This window comes from Microcebus murinus, chromosome 23 (assembly GCF_040939455.1).
Source record: "Microcebus murinus isolate Inina chromosome 23, M.murinus_Inina_mat1.0, whole genome shotgun sequence".
Lineage (NCBI taxonomy): Eukaryota > Metazoa > Chordata > Mammalia > Primates > Cheirogaleidae > Microcebus > Microcebus murinus.
In genome coordinates this window covers 32,367,053-32,391,608 of record NC_134126.1, presented here as the reverse complement: position 1 = coordinate 32,391,608, position 24,556 = coordinate 32,367,053, and the positions used below count along the sequence as shown (strand labels likewise).

General features: G+C 42.8%; 1 protein-coding gene across 2 annotated transcripts in view; it reads right to left on the bottom strand.

The window, feature by feature from the left end:
- Window positions 1–11,267: 11,267 nt before the first annotated feature.
- The window catches only part of KIF14 (kinesin family member 14), a 58,591-nt gene continuing 45,302 nt past the window's right edge, over window positions 11,268–24,556 (bottom strand). The window contains exons 24-31 of one of the 2 annotated variants that reach the window (XR_012914496.1): window positions 24,294–24,518; window positions 23,922–24,106; window positions 20,564–20,722; window positions 19,823–19,945; window positions 18,295–18,369; window positions 17,349–17,487; window positions 14,599–16,992; window positions 11,268–12,883 (exon numbers count right to left, since the gene is read on the bottom strand). Coding sequence is in view for 1 of the 2 variants with exons in the window: in XM_075996985.1 (XP_075853100.1) it covers window positions 16,610–16,992; window positions 17,349–17,487; window positions 18,295–18,369; window positions 19,823–19,945; window positions 20,564–20,722; window positions 23,922–24,106; window positions 24,294–24,518 (1,289 nt within the window). In the remaining variant the exon portion in view is untranslated. Of the gene's footprint in view, window positions 16,993–17,348; window positions 17,488–18,294; window positions 18,370–19,822; window positions 19,946–20,563; window positions 20,723–23,921; window positions 24,107–24,293; window positions 24,519–24,556 lie in introns of both variants that reach the window. The other variant, XM_075996985.1, reaches the window with a different exon arrangement.

Below are 24,556 nucleotides of genomic sequence, written 5' to 3'. Positions count from 1 at the left end.
TAATTTGTATTTCTAAAAGGAATGTGGTATCTGGGCATGAACCTGATTAATCTCAAGGGGAATAAGAATGACGTGGTGAAGGAAATGGAGTCCCTTATCTGAGACTTCATCTCGACGTCTCTAGAATGCAGAGTAAGGAGCCAAGGACCAAAGCTGGAAGGGCGTGTGGGTTTACCACGGCCACCGCTGGAGCATCACCACATGGGGTCTTAGCGAATGCCACTGCCTGCTCCCTGCCCGGTGTGCTCCCCAACAATTGTTCTAGCCTCCACCCTCAAGAAACATGAATGAACTAGGATTTTTATTCTCTTCTAGTAACGGGGGCGGGGGGAGGACCCCATTATTATGAGAAATGGTCTTTTAAATGGTGTATTAAAATACACTCCGCTCTCAGTGTGCGTCATGCTGACACTTCGCTCAGCCAGGTCCCCGGCCCTTTCACACCACTGAGGAAAATTAATATCCTGGATGACGACCCTGAGACATTGCAAAGACAGACCTGCTCGTGTACGTCCTTATCAAGACTTTTTTTTTTTTTTTGAGACAGAGTCTCGCTTTGTTGCCCAGGCTAGAGTGAGTGCCATGGCATCAGCCTAGCTCACAGCAACCTCAGACCCCTGGGCTCAAGCAATCCAAGACATTTAAATCATATGCTGATTTAACACAGGAAAGCGTTTGGGAAACATAAAATAGTAAATGAGAAAAGCAAAATGCAGCAAGAGGGCAAACAATCCTTATGTGTATACGTCAGCAAGATAGGAAAGAGATTCAAATGCTAAAGCAGTTATTTCTGTGCAATAAGAACTATCGGTGATGCTTAATGCCTTCTTTAATTCTCCCTTTTTACATTTTTCACAAATGAGCTTTTTAATATTTTCATCATCAGACACAAAATCCCATCTTTGGAAAGATATTTGCGTTTAGCGTACTCTGCTAAGGCAGGAAGTGGGAACAATAGATTTTAGCGACATTTTCAGCCACTCTGAAGGGCTGAAACAAAAATACTCAATTTGCCAGACCATTGCTCTCCCTGACTTACCCAAGAATTGAGGATCCCCGTGCTTTGAACATTTTTGTGACTTTTGAGGTCTCTCAAGGTATGGGGTATTCTCTTCATTCACCTTTAACAAGGGAATCTATAAGCACCTGAGCTCAGCTGCTCACGTGAGTGTGGGCAGGTGAGCCTCTCACCAAGAGAGAGGTCCTGTGGCTTTTCTTGCAACCTGACACCTCTCAATTGATCTAGACTTGTTAGGGGAGACCATTAAAGAAAGAAGTTGATGAATAATAAATAGCATATTTACACAGCCCCAGCCATCCCCAAAGACCTTAAAGTGCTTTGTAAACTAACAGATAAATTACATATTGGGGACGCATCCTCCACCACTGAAATGCAGCCTCTTCTGGAATGAAAAGTGACAGTTGTTTAGTGCACAATCCGAAAGGACAGGAAGCTCAGAGCTTAAGTTCATTTCACCAGAGGAATGCAGATGGAAAACAACTCCTCGCCGGACCATTAAGGGAAAAGGCAGAGGCGAAAAGCCCTTAGCAGAGGGAAGGACTAGAAGTAACAAACTCGCGTTCTTCCAGAAGGAACCGGAATCCCACCCCGCCCAGCTCTACCGCCTGCTCAGAGCCTGTGGTCAAGGAATGTGTCTCCGTGGCCAGTTGACAGACGTTAAAGCCGCCTGACTTGCACGAGCCTCAGTTTCTTCATTGTGAGACGAGGATGATGATGAAATGACCTGGGCTACAGGCGTGCTCTGAGGATGAAATACGCTGACACGGGAACAGTCTCTCTCTGGGGGAGGCAGCCAAGGGACAAAGTTCCTTCCTACTTCACCCTCAACAGAGTCTTCCACGCATCTCAGGTGCAGGGTAAATATGGAATCTTCTTTTAAAAAAATTTTTATTAAAGGAGAATGAAGAAAATACCTCAGACCCTGAGAGACCTCAAGAGACTTGAGTCCCTTGAGGTTACAGGGTTCTGTCGCATATCATTCTATGTCAGACTGCAGGAAGGCACATCTTCCAGAGCCATGTGGACTAGACTATGGAAATCTAGAGAGGCTCTTATAGAAAATTAGCATTTTCTCCTGTCTTAACAGGTCTCCTGGTAGGTAACTGATATAACTTGGTAACTGTAGAGTATAGGATTTAGTCCAAGCTTCGGCCTTGTAGAAAACTAGATACGGCACATCTTAACCCATTCAGAGAACAGAGATAATGGAAAAGTGATAAATAAAAAAGCTTCAAGAAATATAATCATGGAAGTACTCACTCTCAAGCGGCTGTGAAGAGGGAGTTCTTCAGGAAAAAGGGCTCCTGCTATACATGTTTTCTTCAGGGCTACAAACTGTTTAATGATCCAGATTAGTGGTGCAGGTGGGAGGTTGGTACAAAAGCAATTCTCTAGACCGAAATAAGAGGAAAGCTAATCTGAATATGACTACTAACAGCTACCACCTCTGGGACACTTCCTCTGTGCCTAGCCCGCAATGACCTTGATATACAGTCCTGTCTTCTCGCAGTGTGATCCGTAGAGCAGCGTTGCCATCACCTGGGGGCTTGTTAGAAAAGCAGACTCAGCCCTGCCCAGACCCGCTGAATCCCGTCTGAGTTTAACTCGAGCCCCAGCGTGAGAAGCACCAAGCTGCAGATCTTACAAAGCACCTCCGTCCCAGGTGGTCCCTACAACATCGCTACCACGTGGAGTTGGGAGTGACCAAGGGCCGTCTTACTTGCTCAAGGTGGCCCAGAAGGACACAGAGCTGGAACCAAAGCTCAGGTCACTGCCTCCGTTTCTGATGCCATTTTCAGATTAAAGCTGTCCTAAAGCTCTTTTCCTCATGGCTGCAGCAAGCACAGGCGTGGAGGGCGGAAAGGGTGCGGTGGGGACCTCGGGGAGGGCCGTCAGTGTCCCCAGCGCGGTGTCTCGCTATGTCCTGGGCGGGTCTTGAGAGATAGTGAGCCACCGCTTCCCTCACGGATGCAGCAACTTTAGCCCGGACTTTTCCTTCCTGAAGCTGCAGTTTCTGCTCAGCCCCAAGTCGCTCTGCCCCTCCAGGCTGGAGCTGAGCAAACACCTGCCAGTTCACAGACTCTCGGCAGAACTTTCCAGCACTTGCTCTCACGCCCAGCTACTCCTGGACGAGCTGTTGGCAGGTGGGCTCCAGATCACGGGGAAGTGCCTCGGACACGGAGCTGGGAGGAGCTTTCGAGAGCGTGCAAAATTGGAAAAGCTTTGACTTTTCTCCAGACCTTGGCATCTGTTTATTTACCGGTTAATTTTGTACAAAACCCCAGAATTTGGAAAGATCTTTGATCCTTAAAAACTAAACGGAAGTAAAAACAAAACAAAAGCCCAGCCTGCATGCGTGGGTCTTCTCCTTTTAGCGCCCCACCTGGCCGCAACCTCTGCCACGGACCTGAACTTTGACCCAAAGTCATATCTAGCGGTGGAAATGCCAGCGGCAGGGAGGCCAGAGACCCCCGAGGCGATCACAGCGCGTGGGAAACAGCCTCTCTTTATAAACGGGCATCAGCTGCAATAGGACGCGTCGGCCAAGAGCCCGTCAGGTTTGAACTTGCGACGCGGAGGCGAGGATTTTTGAAGAACACTTCCAGGAGCAGCAGCGGAGTGAGTCCCGGAGAGGCAAAGGGCCTTTGACAAGGCAGAGGGTGAGCACCCCGGGACTCCCCAAGAACAGCACTGGCAGTCTAGAAGTCACGCCTCGTTAGCTAGGGCCCTGGCTTCTCTCTTCACAGATCTGTTCTGAAGTTAGCTGTGTAGACAGAAAGAGAAAGGACACCCCTTGGAGTTCTCCGGTTCCCGTCGTGTGCTCTCTTAAGCGAAGGCTTCTCTGCATTGCCAAAACTCCCTGCAAGGATGACTTCCCCAGACTTCTTCCCCAAATGCCCTTTTAATACTGTGTGATTACCGCTGGGGAGACACCCAGGAGACAAGTCTCTTTGCATAAATCACGAAGAACTTTAAAGGAGACCCACTCTTGCTCTGAGGATTTAGAAAATACCTAGCTAGTAAGAACATCTATTACCTCACGATGTGTGCATTTTCCAACAATTATCACCAGGATTATATTTGGGGGCTGGCAGATTAAAAAGTGTCACCCTCAATACTTGAATTTCTTCTAAAGAATAAGGCGAGGAACCCAGTCCCTGGGAAGTCAGCGTTCTAAGTGCTGAGTCAACTTCATTAATAATACCATGCGGGCTCTAAATCCTTCTGCAACTCAATTCAAAGCAAATAGAGAAAAGCAACAAAGAACCACAGAAACATGAACTATTAGTGTTCTAGAAACCAACGAACCTCCTGGTAATCACATGTCTACTTCAGAGGCAAAGAGGATAAACTGGGAAATTCCAAGCATATGTAAAACAGGGCATGAACCTTTGGGAAGCACTCGTGTATTTATGACCATCACAGCCAACTGATCACGTGACCAACAAGGCCCAAACTTGTCTAGGTGTTGCCAGAAACATGGTAGCTCACTTACTGACAGCGATTTTTAGAAATATCCACATGAACTTCATTCAGTTCAGTTTGACATTTCTCATCTATTTCCCAGCATTGTTTTCTGAGTACCGGGCCATGGCTATAAAACATATGAAACTTTGACAACTCTTCAAAGTCAAAGTAGCATTTTCAAGAGTCATCTGATCAATTTTTTAGATCTGCAAGGAAGTAATTCCTGTAAATATTGGAACATCCTGATGGGGTGGGGAGGATGGTTTGGGGATGATTCAAGCACATTATATTCACTGTGCATCAAACCTCTGTGCTAATGATAATCTGTATTTGCAGCCGCTCCCCAGTGCCGGCATCACCGCCTCAGCTCCAGCTCGGATCATCCGGTGTTAGATTCTCATGCGGAGCTGCAACCCGGATCCCTCCACATGCAGTTTACAGCAGAGCTCTGGCTCCTGTGAGAATCCACGGTGACACGAGCGATGGGGCAAAGCTTAAGCTCGCTCACCGGCTGCTCACCTCCCGCTGCGCGGCCTGGCTCCTAACAGGCCACAGATTGGTACCGGTCCATGGCCCAGGGGTTGGGGACCGCAGATCTAAAGCAATTAAATGAAAAAGCATTCCTCTCGACAGTGGGCTGCAGAATGGGCAGTCCCATCATAGAACAATGATAAAGGGCCAAGCAACACACATACACCTGCAGCAGACGCCAAGGGGTAAGAGTTGAAGGTGTATTTTGCAACAAAAAACACAATGGCAGCATGCCTCTGGTCCACAAATAGCCTGACAAGTTGGGCCCTGTTTGTTCCAACAGCTGGCCGACTGCCATTCGTTGGCCACCTGCAGCAAGCTGGTGACACTGGTGCACCTGTGAATCAGCCTGTGCACTCTACCCCCACAGCTCTGACACTGTACCTCCACTCCAGTCTGAAAGCAAAGCCTCAAGCAATCAAGGCCTGTATGCTTTTCTGGGCGTCCCAAGAGCTCAGACTCCTTAATTCCTTTCCTTGGACAAGATGCCAGTCAAGCTGGGCCCCTTTCTGTCTCCACTCTGGCCACCAGGCTGGTTCCTGGCCCAGCTGAAGATACTTGCTCCAGCCCACAGCCCTCTTTCCTGGGGTGACAGAGCTCGCAGAGAAGATCCTGAAGCCTGCCAGGCCCTATGCTGCAGGCTGCTGGGCCAGGCTGAGGGCAGCAGTATCCCACCACTCAGAGGTGGGCTGGGTGGACTCTGTCCTGTTTCGGGACTGCTGGCCTCTCTGCCCACTCGGACGACCACACCTATCAGGTAGGGTGAAAATGGCTGTTCACTATCAGACACTGGCAGCTTCTGCTGTCACCCATTATCAGTCTCTAAGGGAAGACGTACTCCGGATTGCAGAGACACTCACAACACCCCCTTAGGCACACCAAAAATACTTGCTGGCTGCCAGCCGTGGTTTTTGGAGCCCAGCCTCCTGTGCATCAGTTGTTTATTTATACGATGCTTCTCTATAGCTCCTCCTGAAGGCGCTTGTGTCATTTCTCAGGCTACTTCTTAGATACCCAATGTTCGTAGCCAATTACACAAGCATTGCACTGCGCCGTGCTGGACTGCCAGCAGGCTGTGTGACTTTGAGTACTTTAAAATAGGGGAGTGGAGCACATGCCATTCACGTCCCCTCCAGCTCTGCTGTTCGATGATTCATCAGTCCTGGATGCCGTGTGGTCTTTGCTAAAGGAACTGGGATGACGCTGTCATTGGACCGTCTCTGTCCAAATTGCACTTGTGCTCTAAAGAGTTGGGAAGCTAACTCTACCGTCACTCTCATAGTGTGGGGTCAGTGACCTTATTCTCTGGGCGTCCTTACCTAAGCCGGGTCCACTTTTATGAGAATCGCAGCCACTGGGCCTGCCCAAAGTGGACTGAACTCGTGATCGCACAGCTGTGGATGGCTGTCCCGGCCTGGGACAGTCCCCTGCTGTGTCCTGGCCTATGGGAACTGGGCAGCACCATTCAAAGAATAAAGACCAAGCCCAGAGCTGAGAACTGGCTGCTTGGCAGTTCCTGCCTCACGCTCCAGAGAGAGAAGTGCAAAGCCACGTTAAGGAACAGTAAGAGTCAGCAGAAAATCAGGTCTAAAAAAACCAAACTGCATAACTCCAAACAGCCAAAGTGACTCTGCGGAGCTCTACCACAGAGGCAGCGTGAGGGACAGGACCCCTCGGCTATGTATGATGACAGCCGTGAAGGTGGAGCACGCCAGATCTGCTGGGGTTTCTGTTTATTCTGAAAGGTCAGGAAGGCGAAGGGCCTGATTTCTTGGGTAGCTCTACAGCTAGGAGGAAACCTGACAGTCACAGCACTCATTTAGAGCTGCTGTGTGATCCTATATTTTAAAAGTTAAGTGTGAAAATCTTCCTTTTTTGTATTATCTGCATCAGATCACTTTCTAAAGTTACTAAAGCTCCTAATAAGAGGACAGGATTTATTCTGTGTTGAAAGTGGTTACCGTCTTAACCAGTGACAAAAACTGGCAGAAACTAAAAAATGACCAATAAGAATTGAACGTAATTCGCAGCACTTGTGTTTTACTTAAGTGTAATTATTTTGCCAAGTGGCTGTCTCCGGCAGTAAGGTGGGACTGTCCATTGGTAGAGACTGAGGCGTCCCACCAGAGAGCACTGGGTTCGAATCCCCGCCCTGGCACTTGTTTGCTGTGTGACCTTCAATCTCTCCTCCGTGTATACAATGGCGAGATTAAGGGGCTCTTGTAAAGATCAATGAACAGTGTCTGGCAGTGCAGCGTGTGGCTGTCTCTGTAAACATGCTTATCACGTGTTGTGAGAGGCTAAGCAACATACATCGCTGGCTCTGTGCTTTCTGTCACCTCCTAGGCAAGGGCCTTTGGTATTTGCAACAAGAATTTCAGGCTTCTTGACTTGATAGGGAGAAAAAAGCAGAGGCTGGAGGGCCACCCTGTAAACCCACCCTATGAGGCGACTGCAAACCCTACAGAAACCAATTACCATGCCAGCACTGATTTATGTGTGGAGTGAGGTGTGTTCTCTCGCCTGGCAGCAAGCCCTGTTTTACTTGTACAAAGACCCTGAAACACAGCACCTCTGCAGGCCGTCGAGGCCACGCCCACCTGCCAGCCGAGCAGCTGCGTGGCCCTCGCCCCTCTGCCATCCTTAGAGGTCAAGGGGAACTGAGTCTGCATTCAGCCAAAACTCCCAAAGAAGAGAAATTTTGCGTTTTGCCATGGCTGGGGGGGGATGGGCTTTCCTGCTGCCTCACCACACCCTGTCCCAGGTGCACTAAAGTCCCCCACACCTGGACTCAGGTGAGAGCAGTCTTGTAACTGAAGACAGGCAACTGCAGTAGGACCTGCTCGTGTGCATGCACACTGTGTGTGTGTGGGAGAGAAGGAGAGTAGGAAGAAAGCTGAAGTAGCCACTGTCACCACTTGGTGCTAACCTCGTGTCTGGGCACAGCACTGAGTCACCCTCACGCATTGTCTCCCACACGCAACCAGACAAAAAGGCTTTTGCCTTCACGCCCTCTCTCTCCCAGTCCTGTCTCCTTCCACTCGCTGCAGACTCCCCTCCCCTAGAGGTTAACAGGTTTCAAGTGTCTTCATCTTGGAGGATTTTCACAGCAATGGGAAGGAGGGTGAGCCCCGGCCTCCATCTCCTCGGCCCACTGCCTCCACTGCTGGGAGGAGGTGGAACAGCTTCCAGGACCCAGAGGCAAAGAGGGACAGAGGGACAGGAAGGGTGTGGGGCGATTCCTTTTCTCTTCGATGCAGTTTGGTAGATTTTCCCCCATCCTTTGTTTTTCTGATTATCCCTTAGAAAGTATAAAAATCAAGCTTATTAATAGCCCTCAATTCCACATTCAAGATTGTGTCCCTCCATTAACGTGACTTTGACTTTATTATGTTAATAGAACTTTTGTTTCCTTTTCCACCTAGAGTTCCTTACAAAGCACTTTTCCATTAATTCGACACTGGAAGGTGCCAGGCCCAATCCCTCTTTCCTAACTCCTGGATTCTCCTTCTGATGGGGAAGGAGATTCAGAGAGGGAGGAGGGGGAAAGGGCATTTCCTCCACACTCCCAATGACCCCAGGAGGTCATGTGCCTTTCTGGGTCTAAGCTGAGTCCCCTTTCACTCTGCCCCACTCTGGGGAAGCTGACCCCGTGTGAACACCACGGGGCTCCCCTGCCCTCTGGCCCCTTGTCGGGCTTGGCCCACAGGAGCTTCAGCCAGAGACCGACTGCAGGGGACAGGAGAGTGACCACGATGTGGCCATTGTGTCCTCAGCTCCCTCACTGTGGCGCCACATCAGGCCAGCTGGGTCCCTGGCCACAGGGACCCCTATCACACAGTCCCCTTCACTCAGTCTTGTTACACATACACAGAAGTCTAAGATATAATCAATTCTTCCCACAGCCAAGACTTTTTTTTGAGACAATGAAAAATTCATAATCTTTAGGCTCTAGAGTCTATCCAGCTTCCAAAGTGTGACTGGGATGGTCGTGTTGACACCAACACTAATTACTTGTCCCTGTCTTACAAAGCAAAGCTCACTGTCCCAAATTTTGTGGATCCCAAGCTGCTCCCAAGCTGGGTCCTGGTGATGCTTTCCAACATGGCACAGTTGTTTAGTCAGCATAGCCCAAACGGTGCCTCAAGGGGAGATCTCCTGATCCCCCCCCTCCCTCAAGATGTATGTGAACTTCAAGTGCTGGGATAGCACCTGCGAAAGTTCTCATTTTTATTAACTCTTTGAGTTTGGTCTGTCCAACTGGAGAAGAGTCCATGCAGCTTTGTGGAAGGACAGCACTGATGGCCACCCCTGTCTCTCCCCTGGATTATTTCCATGGCCCCTGCGTGGTCTTCTGACTTCTGGCCCCATCCCTCAACAGTCCATTTCCCAGACAGCAGAAAGAGTGAACTTTCCAAAACTTGAGTCAGATCATGTAATTCCTTTACTTAAAACACTCCAGTGGTTCTCTGTCCAGAATAGTCCCAAGTCTCTAAGGCCAAGGCCCTCCATGCTCTGCCTTCTCACCTTACTAATGAACTCCAACCTGCTGCCAGTCCCTGCTGCCCCACTCGAGGACCACAGGACCCCACGCTGCCTTAGGGCCTGGTATTTGCTGCTTGCTCTGCCTCCAGTTCTCTGCCCCAGCATCTGCATAGCTGACAGCATCGTGCCTTGAAGGTCTCTGCTGTTACATCACCGCATCAGTGAGGTCTTCCTTGACGACCCTACACAAAACAGCAACCCCTGGTCTTACCACCCTAGCACTTTCTATCCATCTGTAATCTTGATGTTCTCCGTAGCACGGATCATTATCAGATACAGCATAGCTGTCATACATCATACATAACAGAGCTGTTATGAAATGAAGATTTCATGGACATTCAATTGAATGTAAGATATTCAATTATATTTTTAAAAGCTTATCCATTTCAGTTTCCAAAATTATGTGTGTATTTTATAGCCCCAGTCAGCATTTCAATGTTAATAGGGTCAAAGCTTTGTGCTAAAATCAAGTGTTGCTCAGAAAGGTATGCATTGTGTATTAGAGTTGAAATGTAATAGTATCAGGTGATTTCACAGGCTTATACTGCATTAGAAACATTAATATATTGTTCAAAACAATTTGCAATATTCGGGTGTTAATTTCTATCTACCTTCTGCCCTCATTAAATAGAAAACCCTTGGAAGAATGACCATGTTTCCTGATCTTTGTTCCAAATGCCAAAGGAACATGTGAATGAGTTGATTTTGTGCCATTTTTCATTTGGCCTGAGCTGATGCTTGGAGCTCTCAGCCATTGAGAACTAGAACAAAGGCAGCATTAAGCTTCCCTGCCGGGGGCGGGCAGGCGCAGCAGCGGGCAGGGAGCCCTCACACAAGCAGCTCCCGGTGCTGTCTCAGCTGCCTGGAGTGACAGGGCACAAGCTCTGTTTGTCACCACTGGTGTGAGCTACGAAAGGAATCTCAGCTGGAACAAAATACTCATTGCCTTTGAGATAAGGAGAAATTTTTTAAATCCTTCTAAAAATTGGTGTTAGGTTTAAAAGTAAACACCTTCTACTTTAAAAAGGGACCCATGACTTATATTGGCTCCGGTGTGGCAGCTGAGGTCTGAAACTAGGCAGCTAGGCAGTGATAATGTGGGCGGTTCTGCAAGAACCTCTGCGGTTGTCAGTTGTCGTCTTTGCCTGTAGGTGTCGCAGTTGAGCCAATGAGCGACCACTCTACCCAGGCGGCGCTCTGCTCTCTTGCTACCTGAAAAACCACTTCTGCATTTGTGGGGTGCATTTGCATTAAAATATTGTAATAGAAACAAGTACCATTTATCAACAGATATTGAGTTAATTCTCATCTTTGCACAACAGAAAATGTCTAGGAAGCTGCAAAAACATTTATGGACCATCCCCAGCCCAGACCAATTAAATCAAACATTTCTGGGAGTCAGGAAATTTTTTAAAAGCTACTTGAGTGATAACTACTGTGCGGTCAGGTTTAGGACTCCGCTCTCGGAGGCTAAGAGCAGAATGTCTGGATTCAGATCATGTGGGTTCATCTCATCTTCATTATTCACCTTTCCCAGCTGTGTGACAATGGGCAAGTCACTCAACCTTTCTGGTCTTCACTTTTTCTTTACTTTTCCCAACTTTAAGACACAGATAATAATAGTGCCTAACTCAGAAGGCTGTTGTGAAGATTAAGTGAATTAATGCTATTTATTTATTTATTTAGAGTCTCACTCTGTTGCCCAGGCTAGAGTGCCATGGCATCAGCCTAGCTCACAGCAACCTCAAACTCTTGGGCTCAAGCAATCCTTCTGCCTCAGCCTCCGGAGTAGCTGGGACTACAGGTACATGCCACCATGCCCGGCTAATTTTTTCTATATATTTTTAGCTGTCCAGCCAATTTCTTTCTATTTTTTTAGTAGAGACGTGGTCTTGCTCAGGCTGGTTTTGAACTCCTGACCTTGAGCGATCCTCCTGCCTCAGCCTTCCAGAGTGCTAGGATTACAGGCATGAGCCCCCAGGCCCGGCCCATAATTATTTAATAAGTGGTGGGTATCACTGTTGTTTTTTTTTTTTTTTTTTGAGACAGAGTCTCACTTTTGTTGCCCAGGCTAGAGTGAGTGCCGTGGCGTCAGCCTAGCTCACAGCAACCTCAAACTCCTGGGCTCAAGCGATCCTCCTGCCTCAGCCTCCCGAGTAGCTGGGACTACATGCATGCACCACCATGCCCGGCTAATTTTTTGTATGTATACTTTTAGTTGGTCAATTAATTTCTTTCTATTTTTAGTAGAGACGGGGTCTCGCTCAGGCTGGTTTCGAACTCCCGACCTTGAGCAATCCACCCGCCTCGGCCTCCCAGAGTGCTAGGATTACAGGCGTGAGCCACCGCGCCCGGCCTACTGTTTTTATATTTAATGAAATTGTGGACAACCTTTGAGAGTCTCCAGAAAATTCTTTCCATGTCTACTCAGAAGCTGTCGGGAATGTACGTGGTACAGAACAGAGCCTCTTCTCAGGAGCACAGGTAACTATATGTCCCCTGATTGGGTCCTGATTTATCTGAACCACCTCTTGGGGCCTGGTCCTTGAACTTCCTGCGTCCCTTGTGCCTCTGCTTAGACACTGCAGTTCTCCTGACCTCCACCATCTCGCAGAAGTTAACAATTTATGCAGTGCAACTGCTGCTTTCTTACATAAACATTAGGTCAAGAGCAAGACCCTGAGAATTCGGCTCCCACCAGCTGAAACAGATGGCCACCAAGCCTTCCAGAGGCCACGCTCCCCTCATATTTATTTACCTGGCAGGCGGCAGAAGGAGCCCGTTTTGCTTTATGTGCAAAACTTTTCTCCCAGGCCAATTTTCCGGTGCCCCAGATGACATATCGCAAAATGAAATAAAAGTATCAAGAACAGTAATTTATTCCTGAAATACATCTTCTGAGAGCTACAGATATCTACCACGTCGACCTCTCTTAGCCTGAACCTGAGCTGTCACCCACATTAAATTACTTTCTAAATCAGAGGTAAACTCCATATCATAAAATACCATTCATAGCCACATCAATCCAACCAGAAATCTGCATTACTCTCTTGACCCGAACTCCTAGGTATCCACAATTCACAGATCGACCAGCTTTGCTCTATCAATATGCCTCGCCCCGGTGGTGTATTACACTAATAGATTACTGGGGCCGCAGCTCGCTCCGCTGATGTATAAGAGCAATACGTTAGGAGAGCCCCGGCTCACCTGGATGATGTATGGTGGAAACGGTCGTCTGGGGGAAGCTCGCTAGTGATGTACAGCCCGAGCAAGGGCACCGACCAGGAGACAGCAAGTTCAAAGTGGGCTCTGCTTAGCCTGTAGAGCCAAAGAGAAGCACAACTGGGATCCCACCAGGCCACGCTCTCACTGGCCTCATGAGGCCCTCCGTTTGCAGGAAACCAAGCGGCGGCACACACAGTTAAAAATCTAAGTCTTAACCACTTTTGCTTTAGAAATGATTTTTTGCAATTACTATAAATCTCTCCAGAGGCTTGGATGAAAACAAAGACACATAGATATTATTTTTATTTTTCAGATGTACAATATATTTCATAATAAAATTAATAAAGGAAATTGCATAAGGATATCGATTTCACTCATTTTTAAATTATCAGGTGATGGAGAAAACTGTAGATGTGTGCATCAAAAGATAGATGTACAAGAACGTTCATATCAGCGTTACTGTAATAACCAAACCAAAGGACGACACACAGTCCATCAGCTGTAGGATGGAGTGCCATTAACTGTGTCCACAATAATCCCCACAGCAAATAGCAACAGCATTTTTTCTGGCTCATGATTCCGTGACCAGCTGTTCTAGGCTGGGCTCTGGAAGGTTTGAGGGGAGGTACTGCTTCACACGTCCCTCATCCTGCTCTAGGACAAGCCTGCACCTGCTTGTCTCACGGCAATGACAGAGAAACAAGTGCTAGAAAGCCCAGTCCTTTTTTTTTTTGTTAGAGACAGGATGTCACTCTGTTGCCCAAGTTGGAGTGCAGTGGCTCAACCATAGTTCATTGTGATCTTTAACTCTTAGGCTCAAAAGATCATTGTGATCTTTAACTCCTCGGCCTCCCAAATAGAGTGGGACTCTAGGAGTGTGTGACCATACCTGGTTATTTTTATTTTATTTTTGTAGAGACTGGGTTTCGCTATGTTGCCCAGGCTGGTCTCTAACTCCTGTCCTTAAGCAATCCTCCTACCTTGGATCCAACAAGTTGGGCTTTCAAAAATCTATGATATGAGGCAATCTAATCTTTTTCAGATATCTATGACTTACAACAAAAGCATTATCTGGCATTAAGTAAATGATTGTTGGAATGAATGGATGAGCCTAGTATCAGGTGACATTAAAATAAAGTACATGCCCATACTCCATGCCTAAAAGTTCCCTAAACTATATTAATTGGTTAAAGGAAATACTCAGTCTTGATGATAGCATGCAATGACTGTAACTTGCAAAATCTAGAACACACACTTACCTGATGAATCATATACACAGGAAACTGGGCACATCAACCTTCTTTTAACAGAACCAAACTATCAATACCTTTCTCCTTCATCTGTAGTGCGTGAATTCTTACTTATATTTAGGCAAAACCTCAAAATGCTTATTGGCACAAGGTTAGGCTTCACAAACTCAAGTATTCTAGCTAACTAGACAAAGCAAGGTTTTGCTAAAAAATTTCAGATGGACCCCATCTGATGGACACACATTATGCCTTACTTAAGGGCAGTAAGATACCATTTTAGTTATTTTTATTATCAGTTTACTATCATGGAACAAAATGGTGGCAGACATGTTTTCAAATATGCCATGTTTGCAGGATTGCAATTTTTGTCCATTGGCAGACATTCTAAATGGCATCTGCTTGCACCAAGTGTGATCTTTACTAACAAACATTTACTAACAAACTTGCCAGGAGTTATTCCAACATTTTTCTCATTAAATGCTTATACAGGTAATCCACAAGGTGGGTATTACTTTTCTTTCTGCAGATGAATAGGTGTGACAACACCAAGTAACTCACCCAAGTCACGTCGTTAGTAAGCAGCCTCACTGGAATTCACACTCCAAATGTGTGAAAAATAGGTCAAGCTCCAAAGCATATACTCTTTCCACGTAGCACACGAGGCTAAATCTATTCCAGGCATAACCAACTAAAGAGAGGCAGAAAAATGTTTAAGAAAAAAAAAAAACCAAGTTGTCATAACAAATATTAATATTTGTTTATTGTTTTCCAATTATTTATTTCATTTGCAGCATAAGGATAGTTATTATCAAGTCAGAGCTAATACAGCAATTTTGAGTCAGAAGTAAAGTGAAGAAAATCAATAAAATAAAAAGCCTTAGACCAAGAGACAATTCTAAAGCTGACAAAATTTATTAAAGGTATTCTCTTTATAACATTTCTTATCAGTTCCCATGATTCCAATAGCAAATATTTTTTCACCATTCAAATACAGTATAACAATTTATTTAGTATAAATATATATATATACACAAAATGTTACATGGACATTAAAAAGTTTTTGACCAATGAAGTCATGAGTTTAGAAAGCAAAAACTAAAGATTAAATACTGAATACTAAAATGAAAACTGCTGTACAGATACTCCTGGAAGTTCTTCAAAGTACAACCTTCAGGAAAAATCCTTGTATATACATCTACACTTCATCTAACTTGACAACAAAAGTGCTACTTGCCAGAGCATTGACTGATAAAGATATACATGTAACTTCAGAAAAATTCAAGCTCAAATGCCAAAAATAAAAGAAAAAAAGAAAAGCACCCTTTTAAAGCACCTAAAAACATAACACATGGTTCACTAATATTGTTCTGACTATATTGACCAGTATTTATTTACAATCTCTCCCTAACAAGGAAATTATCAGATTCATTCATGGTACTAACAGTCAATTTCAATAGTATGCCAAATTGCAAGTGGTGTCTACAAGTGAAAAGGGCAAACAAAAGGAACAGGTTATTTGAAAGAATTATTCTCTAGGAACTGCTTACCCAAGCAGAGTTACTAAGTATCTTTTCAAATTATACCTATTCTTGAGGTCAAAAATGTCAAACTATTTCCTTAATATAAGATCCCACAAGTAGAATACTGTCTTTATTATTTGATATAGATCATAGATTTTTAAAGCTATGAAATATAAGGATCTTTGATCTTCATCAAATCGTACACAAACTCTTTCATTATGACTTCAACAAAATAAGCACTAGCAAGAAAAGGTCCAGCCTGTGATCTCCCAACCCCACACAACAGGTGAGTGTGATTCTGGCAACATTCAATTAGTTTTAAATTATATTCACACAGCCCCCATTATGCAACATAGATAACATAGCAAACTATTATGCCAGCAAGCCACATTATTAATATAAAAGTATACTAAATTTAGGTAGCTACTTATAATTTGGAAAGAAACAACAAACTACTGCCATGAACATACTATTCAAAATGGCAACCAGTTAACCCTTTGGGAAAAGAGTTTTAGCTTTAACAATACAAGTAAGCTGTCTTAGTTAAATTCGTATAGGCAATTCACCATAAACCTCATCCCAGCTATCTGCAGGGGAGAGAAGGCACAGGCACAAAGGGTAACTTATTGTTCAGGTTTCCATTTAAGGGAAAATAACCATTCACAAACAGACTAATGAACCAATCAGAGAGAGCATATCAATCTTAAAGATAAACATTTTAAATTTAAGGCAATAGGAAACTAGAAACATGACCATTCACTTGGTCCTGAATTCCTAATTTGATTCTGTGGCCTCAATGTTCTAATATGGCAAATATCCTATTTAAAATTTCTGAGAAACTTCTGCAAACACATTCATGCATTTTGAAACCCAGGATTCCATAATGCTTATATTGTCTATACCCAACATATGGCCACCAAAACCAAAGGCATGGACTTTTTTGAAATACTTGCACCGATTTCTTGTTCTGTTCTCCTGCACAAGGAAAATTGCCTACCAAGTGTTCTTTTTCTTTCATGGGCGGTCATAAAGTGCCCACGCAACGGTGTTCACACCCACTGAATCCTGCTGGGTGTGCCTCCCTCTGAGCTCACTGCCAGCGATGAGCCGTGGAGTTCGTACACACGCTTTGGAACTCCTTTTTCCTTACTGCAGTCAGCCCTGCTTGATTTTAACTGCTGTTGTTCTTCTTCTATGGGGTTTTGGTTACAAGTTTCCCAGGGTTTCAACAAATCGGGGCTTTCTTCAGATTCAAAATAGAAGAGGAGTGACTTAGCTAGAGACTCTACTTCCCTGTGGCCAACGTGAGGCCCTCTGTCCTCACAGCCGTCAGCAGAGGTGGAGGGCACACTGCAGTCACTGCTAAAATCGCCGGCCAAGCTGCAAATACTTTCCACACAATTCTTAAGAAGATTTACATCATTGCTGCATCCTATGTAAGAGGGAGACGGAAAAATTAATTTACCTTTTTAGTTTTTATCAAGTATTTAAGACTTTTATATGACTCTAGATATCTTTTAAGTCGAAGTGACCCTATCAAGACAATTCCAAACTATTTAAGATTAGTCAACTAAAGTGCTTACATGCTAGATAAGTATCTGGCTTTTTAGGATCTAATTACTTAGGCAGCAATACTTATATGAAGTGGGAATTCAATTATACAAATTTCTATATTAGCAACTAATATCAATGAAGTAGCATAAAAAATGAAAAGGCTAGAAATGTAAAGATATCTAAGATTCCTCAAATTATAAAATTCTGATTACTAATTCCATTTGTAGTATATACCTCTCAGTGAAGAAATAATAATTTGAATAGTTTGCTCTAAGCAATGTTTTAACTTCAAGAATTCTGGAGCAAGATTAATCATCTTCTTGAAATCTTGGTATCCAGGAGTTTCTTCTGATACTTGAGTTCTGAAACTTTTCTGTATAAATAAAGTTAATATTTTTAAAAATATATAACAGGTTAAAAAAATATATATATATAACAGGTTATATGGCAATAAGGCTTAGTCAATATGATTTCAACTGCCAGAATCTTATCTTTAAGAAAGAAAGTTTAATTTCCTTACCAGTATTTAACTCTATTTCTATAAGACTAAAATACAATATAATAATTACTGTTTTTCAAAAGATATAAGAATTTTAAATTAATTTTAAATCAAAATCTTGTCATCCTATTACACGAGAATGGAATAAAGCAACAGTGTCACTTATTACCTAATATCATAAAAGATAAATTTATTTAACTTTTAGATGTTCAACTTTATCACATCTTCTATTTATTTTGTTTAAATAAAAAATTTCAAGCCATAGTAATTACTCTCCTTTTTAACACATTGATTATACACTTAGTCTGTATTTTTCTATTGGCCTGTGACAAGGGAATAAAATAATCTAATTCACTTATATTTTAAAATCTTTGAGCAGATTGATTATTAAACACAATTTTTTAGCCTATAATGATTATCCAAGTAAAAGCTCACATTACTAAACCAGTAGCAGTAAGAAACATATATTAATATTAATCAATTTCTATATAATTCCTTATCTATTATTAAAACTAGTAAGTTATGATACCCTAGAGGAAGTAGCTAGAGAGCTACTGTATATGCTTGAATTAAACATGCACAAAGGATAAAAACTAAAATAAAAATATCTATGTTTGAACCAAGTGAAATCATAAATATACTAAACAAAATTAACCAAAAACAATTTAAAGTTTCTCTTACTATTTTCCATTCAGCAAAGATGTTTTCAAGAGATCTAATCAATCCCATGGCATTAGCTTTCATCTGTTTGGTAACCTATAGAGAATATTTATTAAAATATTAAAATTTTAATATTTAATATTAAAATATTTTATTATATGGGACCAGATTAAAAAAAAAAGTTTTAGTCTAGAAGCCAGAAGACTGGAGTTCTATTTCTGGGATTGCAATTAAATAGTTCAAGAGTGGACAGGCGCGGTGGCTCACGCCTGTAATCCTAGCACTCTGGGAGGCCGAGGAGGGAGGATTGCTCAAGGTCAGGCGTTCGAAAGCAGCCTGAGCAAGAGCGAGACCCCATCTCTACTATAAATAGAAAGAAATTAATTGGCCAGCTAATATATATAGAAAAAAATTAGCTGGGCATGGTGGCCCATGCCTGTAGTCCCAACTACTCGGGAGGCTGAGGCAGGAGGATCGCTTGAGCCCCGGAGTGTGAGGTTGCTGTGAGCTAGGCTGATGCCATGGCACTCACTCTAGTCTGGACAACAAAGTGAGACTCTGTCTCAAAAAAAAAAAAAAAAAAAGAACATTCCGATTCTTTCTCCCTCTGACTCCAGCTTTAAAATTAGACTCCTCCAATGCCTTATGTTTGAGCCTATTTTCTCTTTCTTTGGATATTTTATTTTTCTTCTGTAGGTTCTTTGTTATTTGTTTATTTATTTATTTTTGACTGGACAAGGTATTCCAACTCACTGAGTTGCTTGGTAACTCCTATGCTGAAAAGTTGTGAGGTTCACCACTGTTATATGTAAAGTGCCTAGGCCAGTAACTGTCACAGAAAAATGTCAATAAATAAATAGTTTACAACCTGTGATAAAGGTACTATTATACGTGACAGGTAAAGAAACAGGATCAGAGCATTAAGTGACTTGCTAAATAATAAGTGGAAAGTGACAGAGCCAGGTGTCAGACACAGGTCTCCAAACATCAAAACTCAGACCTTTCCTAACTGCTACACCTAAGACCGTACTGAGTCTAGGCTTTAATGTTAGTAAGCCAGAGGAGGGGAGGAAGCATATTTTAGGAATTTACTGAAATCTTTGCTGATTGAAATTCTTGATGTGAATCTCCCTGGAAAAATATTTAGTTTAAGTTATTGGATCAATAAATGTTAGTTTCCATTCTCAAGAAGAAGGGAGACCTAAACAAAGCTAAGTTAGAAAAAGACAAGCAGAAAGTGAACACCAGGTGTCACTACCACACTCCCCTCTCGGCTTAGGAAGGAGTTCACCTACAGACTGGATGAAGTCTGCTTGAAAATAGCTGTGATGGATCTAGCAAAATATTAGCAACAATAGAGGCTGTAAAAACTCAAGAATAACTTGGGAAAATATCACCATGACATCATGGTATCAAAAACTTCTTCAATGAAAAATAATTCAAAACAAATTATGTAAGTGCATAAAAATCTAATTGAGTTAAAATATTTTTAAAAATCAACTTTATATACTATCTGGTACTATATAGAATGCTCTTTTATTCATCTTACCTCACTTTGTGTACATTGCCTTAAGAGTTCATGCTGAAGTTCTTTTGCTTTTTCCAGTCCAGAATCTAATAGGATCTTCATTCCTAAGCCTACACCATCACAAACAGCATCCATGAATTCCTCCTAGAAAAAAGATGTAAGCATTAACTGATAAATTCAGGTTTTATCCATTCTCTTAAATTAATCAATTAAGTTATATTTTCTGCTCATTTTAGGACTATAATAAATTCTAAGTTTATTAAGTTCAACTAAAGCTGAAATAAGAAGTCTAAAGTTTACAAGGAAATAAAATTAGCAAATCCATAGTTTAGTATTCCAAATATAACATAAAGAATGTTTATCAGCTTAGGCAGAATACTATATTGCTAGAGCACAGTAACATTCCAATACAATACTGCATTTTCAATAGCAATAAATAATTAAAGGAAGCAAATACAAATTTTCTAGAATTATAGTTCTTCATGTGTTGACTGGCTGAGAAAAACCTCCATAATAGATGGCTGTCATCAAATCAAGGATCCAAGAGGTAAAGTAAGTTTTGTAAAATTAGACAGTACATTTAACCCAACTTAAACTGAAACAGTTTGAAATCTTATTGCCAAACTGTTAAAAGTACAAGCTCTTTTGAAAAATAAAAAGAAAGTGACATGTTTAGTGATACTGTACTATTATTAGAAGTCTAATGTTCCCTCAGATGAAGTCTTTCAAAACTAACATTTTGAAACATAAGTTTCAAATTACCTGGACACTGGCAGCTTTATTGTCACTGTTTTCCAGAAAATGTAGCTTGCTCCCTTTCAGAACTGCTAACTGCCCCACACACTTGACAGCTTGTTGTACACTTTGGATCACTTTCTTGTGAGCCTCTTTTACCATAGATGAAATATCTGAACAGCATCCCTATAAGATAAAAACAGACCAGTGTACCAGATAGATTAGATTATATGGGGTGGTAGAGAAAAGAAAAACAAAATAGAATCTGCATTCATTGATACAGCGACCTCACTTCATGAAAGTCTCAGAACCAGAAAACATGCAGCCCTATAGCTATTAATAAGGTGATAAAATGAATAAGATATAGTCTCTACCCTCAAAGGTCTTCCACACAAATAGGAAACAGAGCAAGTATGAAATTAACTAGATATAAGACAGAATCAATAAGTGAATGGCAAAAGGAAGGAACAAAATAGTAGCTCTTTTGCCTTTGAACTTTTCCTGTCCCAATAGCCATCTGATAGATGGTTAATAAAGATATTTTCTTTTCTCAGGGGAGAAAGAAAAGGACAGGTAGAAGAAGGGGAAGGGAAATGAGAAAGGAAACAACAAACAAACTCCTTCAAACAAAAGGCTTTCCACTGGTACTGGGAGCACACCCACCCCCAAAGAGAATGGGGAGGCCTCTCTTGAGGTTTTCTTCTTTGTTCCCAACCCACTGTGGGGACTCTTCACAATACTTCTCTTGCCCTGACTTCTGGAATCTGCTCATTGTATTGCTGCAAGGTAAGAAGTCTCAAACTGTACTTGAGCTGACAGTGCAGGTTTGCCTGCTTAACGTTAACAAGTCTCTCCTGCACTGAACCTACCTTTCCCTCCAAGTCACCTGTCACTCCATCCTTGATTCCTTACATAAAACATTTCCCACAGGGGTGTGGGTTGAAAAGTGTAAGTTCAAAGTGTTCTTCCCAAAAAATTAAAAGAAGGCAACACACCATTACTCTAATAGGTATTTTCTTTCCCTTTTTTGAGACAGAGTCTCACTCTGTTGCCCAGGCTAGAGTGCCGTGGCGTCAGCCTAGCTCACAGCAACCTCAAACTCCTGGGCTCAGGCGATCCTCCTGAGTAGCTGGGACTATAGGCATGCACCCCCATGCCTGGCTAGTTTTTTCTATATATTTTTAGTTGGCCAATTAATTTCTTTCTATTTTTGGTAAAGACGGGGTCTCGCTCTTGCTCAGGCTGGTTTCGAACTCCTGACCTTGAGTGATCCTCCCGCCTTGGACTCCCAGAGTGCCAGGATTACAGATGTGAGCCACCACGCCACCCAGGGCCTTCTAATAGATATTTTCTTATGACATTAATTCATCTGAACCTCACAGCAACCCTGCCAGATATAAACAGTTATTTTTATTTTCCCGGTGAGAAAACAGGAGACTCAAAGAGTTAAACAATTGTCCAAGGACACACAACTAATATAGCACAGGTTCAAATAACAGATTTTCAAACCCAATAGTGGGTTTTGTTTTTTTGTGTGTGTGTGTTTTTTCCCCCAATATTCTTGTGCTGCCTCTAAAATCTGAGGGCCAACTAAGCACATCTCACTCTCCTGTCTCCACCACAACCCATCCTCCAACTAGCTTCCTTCTCCAGGCTTGAGCCTAAGTCAGCTTCTGTTCTCCAGCTTTGCCTCTGGCCAACCCTACCTTCCATTCTCACAGTTCCACCCTGTCAGAGTGTCCTTCACTGTGACTTCGCCCACACCTGTTTGCAGACCAACCCTTAGTCACTCTGTTTCCTCAATACCTATAGCCAGAGCCATCCCTCATCCAGTGTGAATTTATAATCAATTCAATAACAAGTATCCAACTAAGCATCTATCATATGATGAGGCCTTGTGAGAAAAAGGCACCCTCTACCCCTCTACCCCTCTACCTTCCCAGACTTTACCACCCTTTGCAGTATACAAGCTTGTAAGTAATATGATTTATTTAAAGGCATGACAGGTGAAGTCCAGAGTTACTAAAGAAGCAAATAAGAGAGGTGCTTAACCAAATGTAGAGAGACCCAAAATAGACCTCCTAAGGGAGAACAATGGACATTAAAAGTAAACATCTAATTTCAACTTTACTAGGTAGATCAACTAAATAAAGATTTCCAAATCCTAGCTAGTAAATAGCCCATTCAGGAAGTATTTGACACAACAGAAATTCTATTATAATGCTGGAAGGTGGAAAGTCTCTTGGTGGGCACTAAAACATAAGATTTGTCCAGATATTCTAGAATATGTTGCTATGAATTCTAATTATCCATTTTTAAAAGTGAAACCTAACCCTCTTGGTATGTTCCTATCTGCTCCCTCGTATATCCAGGGGATTCTCACAGAGGAGGTTGCTGAGGCGGCAGACAACTAGGCATTCTCCACTATCCGGCCCCACTTCTTCCACAGCAACAGATCCTTGGATTTTTAGCTTGGCACATAGGTGTCCAGAATTTTAAAAATATATTTCCCCATGATGCTTGCAGCTAGATGTGGTCAGATGATGAAGTTCTGGCCAAAGATATATAAATAAAAGTGTCATATGGTGATTTCCGGAAACTTCTCTTAAAAGAAGGCACACGTGGCCCTTTTCTCTTTGCCACTTCTTCCACCCTGCTGCACTGAACTCAGATGGGCTCCACTACAGTGGGCCATGAAATCAAGGGCCACACTTGGGCACTGCAGAGGGGAGGGCCGGAAGGAACCTGGGTGCTGAGGACTTTGTGGAGCGGAACGAACATGTCCACCTCCAGATCTGAGGTGAGAGAAACTAAGCTTCTATCCTACTTCTTCCTCACTGCCAAACCTAAACTAACCTGATACAAGGTAAGCAGGTAAACAAAGTTACTGTCCTTGTCTCTATGTCGGCAGGCTTGTGACTAACTCAGCATGGGCTGAAATGCAATCTATAACCAGAGCAAGATCTGCCTCTCTTCCCAGTACCCCTCACTGAGGACCAGCACAATATAATGACAGAGCATGAACTCCGGGCCCAAGACTGCCTGAGTTCAAATCCAACTCTGTCACTTACTAGTTATGTAACATTGGATGGGGTACATATCTTCCCTGTGCCTCCACTTCCTCATCTATAAAATGGCAGTAACAACAGTACCCACTTCTGGGATTGTTATGAGGATTAAATGAGTTAATACTGTAAATCACTTGGAACTACTGGTACATAGAAAGCCATGTGTCTTGGTTCAACAAATCAATTATAGACATCCACAGGACTGTAACACAGAAAGCACTTTTGAAAACTCTACAAATCTAATTTTACAGATAGCACAGAGTCAATAAATACTGAACAAATGAATTCTTCAAATGATAGTGAGCAAATCAATTTACCTGCAAAAATAACTGTAAGTAGCCTCCCAGTTTTTTAACTTCTTCTCTCAATTCATCCTCAAGTTTTGCTATGCTAGTACAAGGTAGAAGATCATTCAGCCAATGTCTGATTAGCACCACAAGCTGCTCGAAAGCACATGCCATCTGGATAGTAAGTGACTGGGTTGCTCGATCAGAAGAAAACACTTTGAAAGAAGAAGGAAAATTACTGGAAGAAATACTATCCAAATAAAAGAACTCATATATGATCATCATTAAACATTTGAACATGGTCAAAAGATGTATGCCAGAAGTGCCAAATAATCATTCCAGACAAAGTGCAATGTGCAGAAAATAATCACTCAATGAGTTGAAAGCAGTGGGATTGCTTACAGTTGTCTTGACTTTCTTCATCTTGTTCTTCATGAGCTTTGGAAATGGCAAATAGCGCATCATAAATTTTGAGAAAATTCTTCATCAGGCTATCTGCTATAGTTTTTTCTTCATCATAACTCTGTCCAAGAAAATCTAATGATGAACCAATCAGTTCTTTGCAAATTCCAGGAAGAAATGATTCTGCTGAATTTGAGTAAATGGTGCTTGATTTCTCCATTACACCTATATGAACAGAAAATTGCCATCTGAAGCCTCATTTT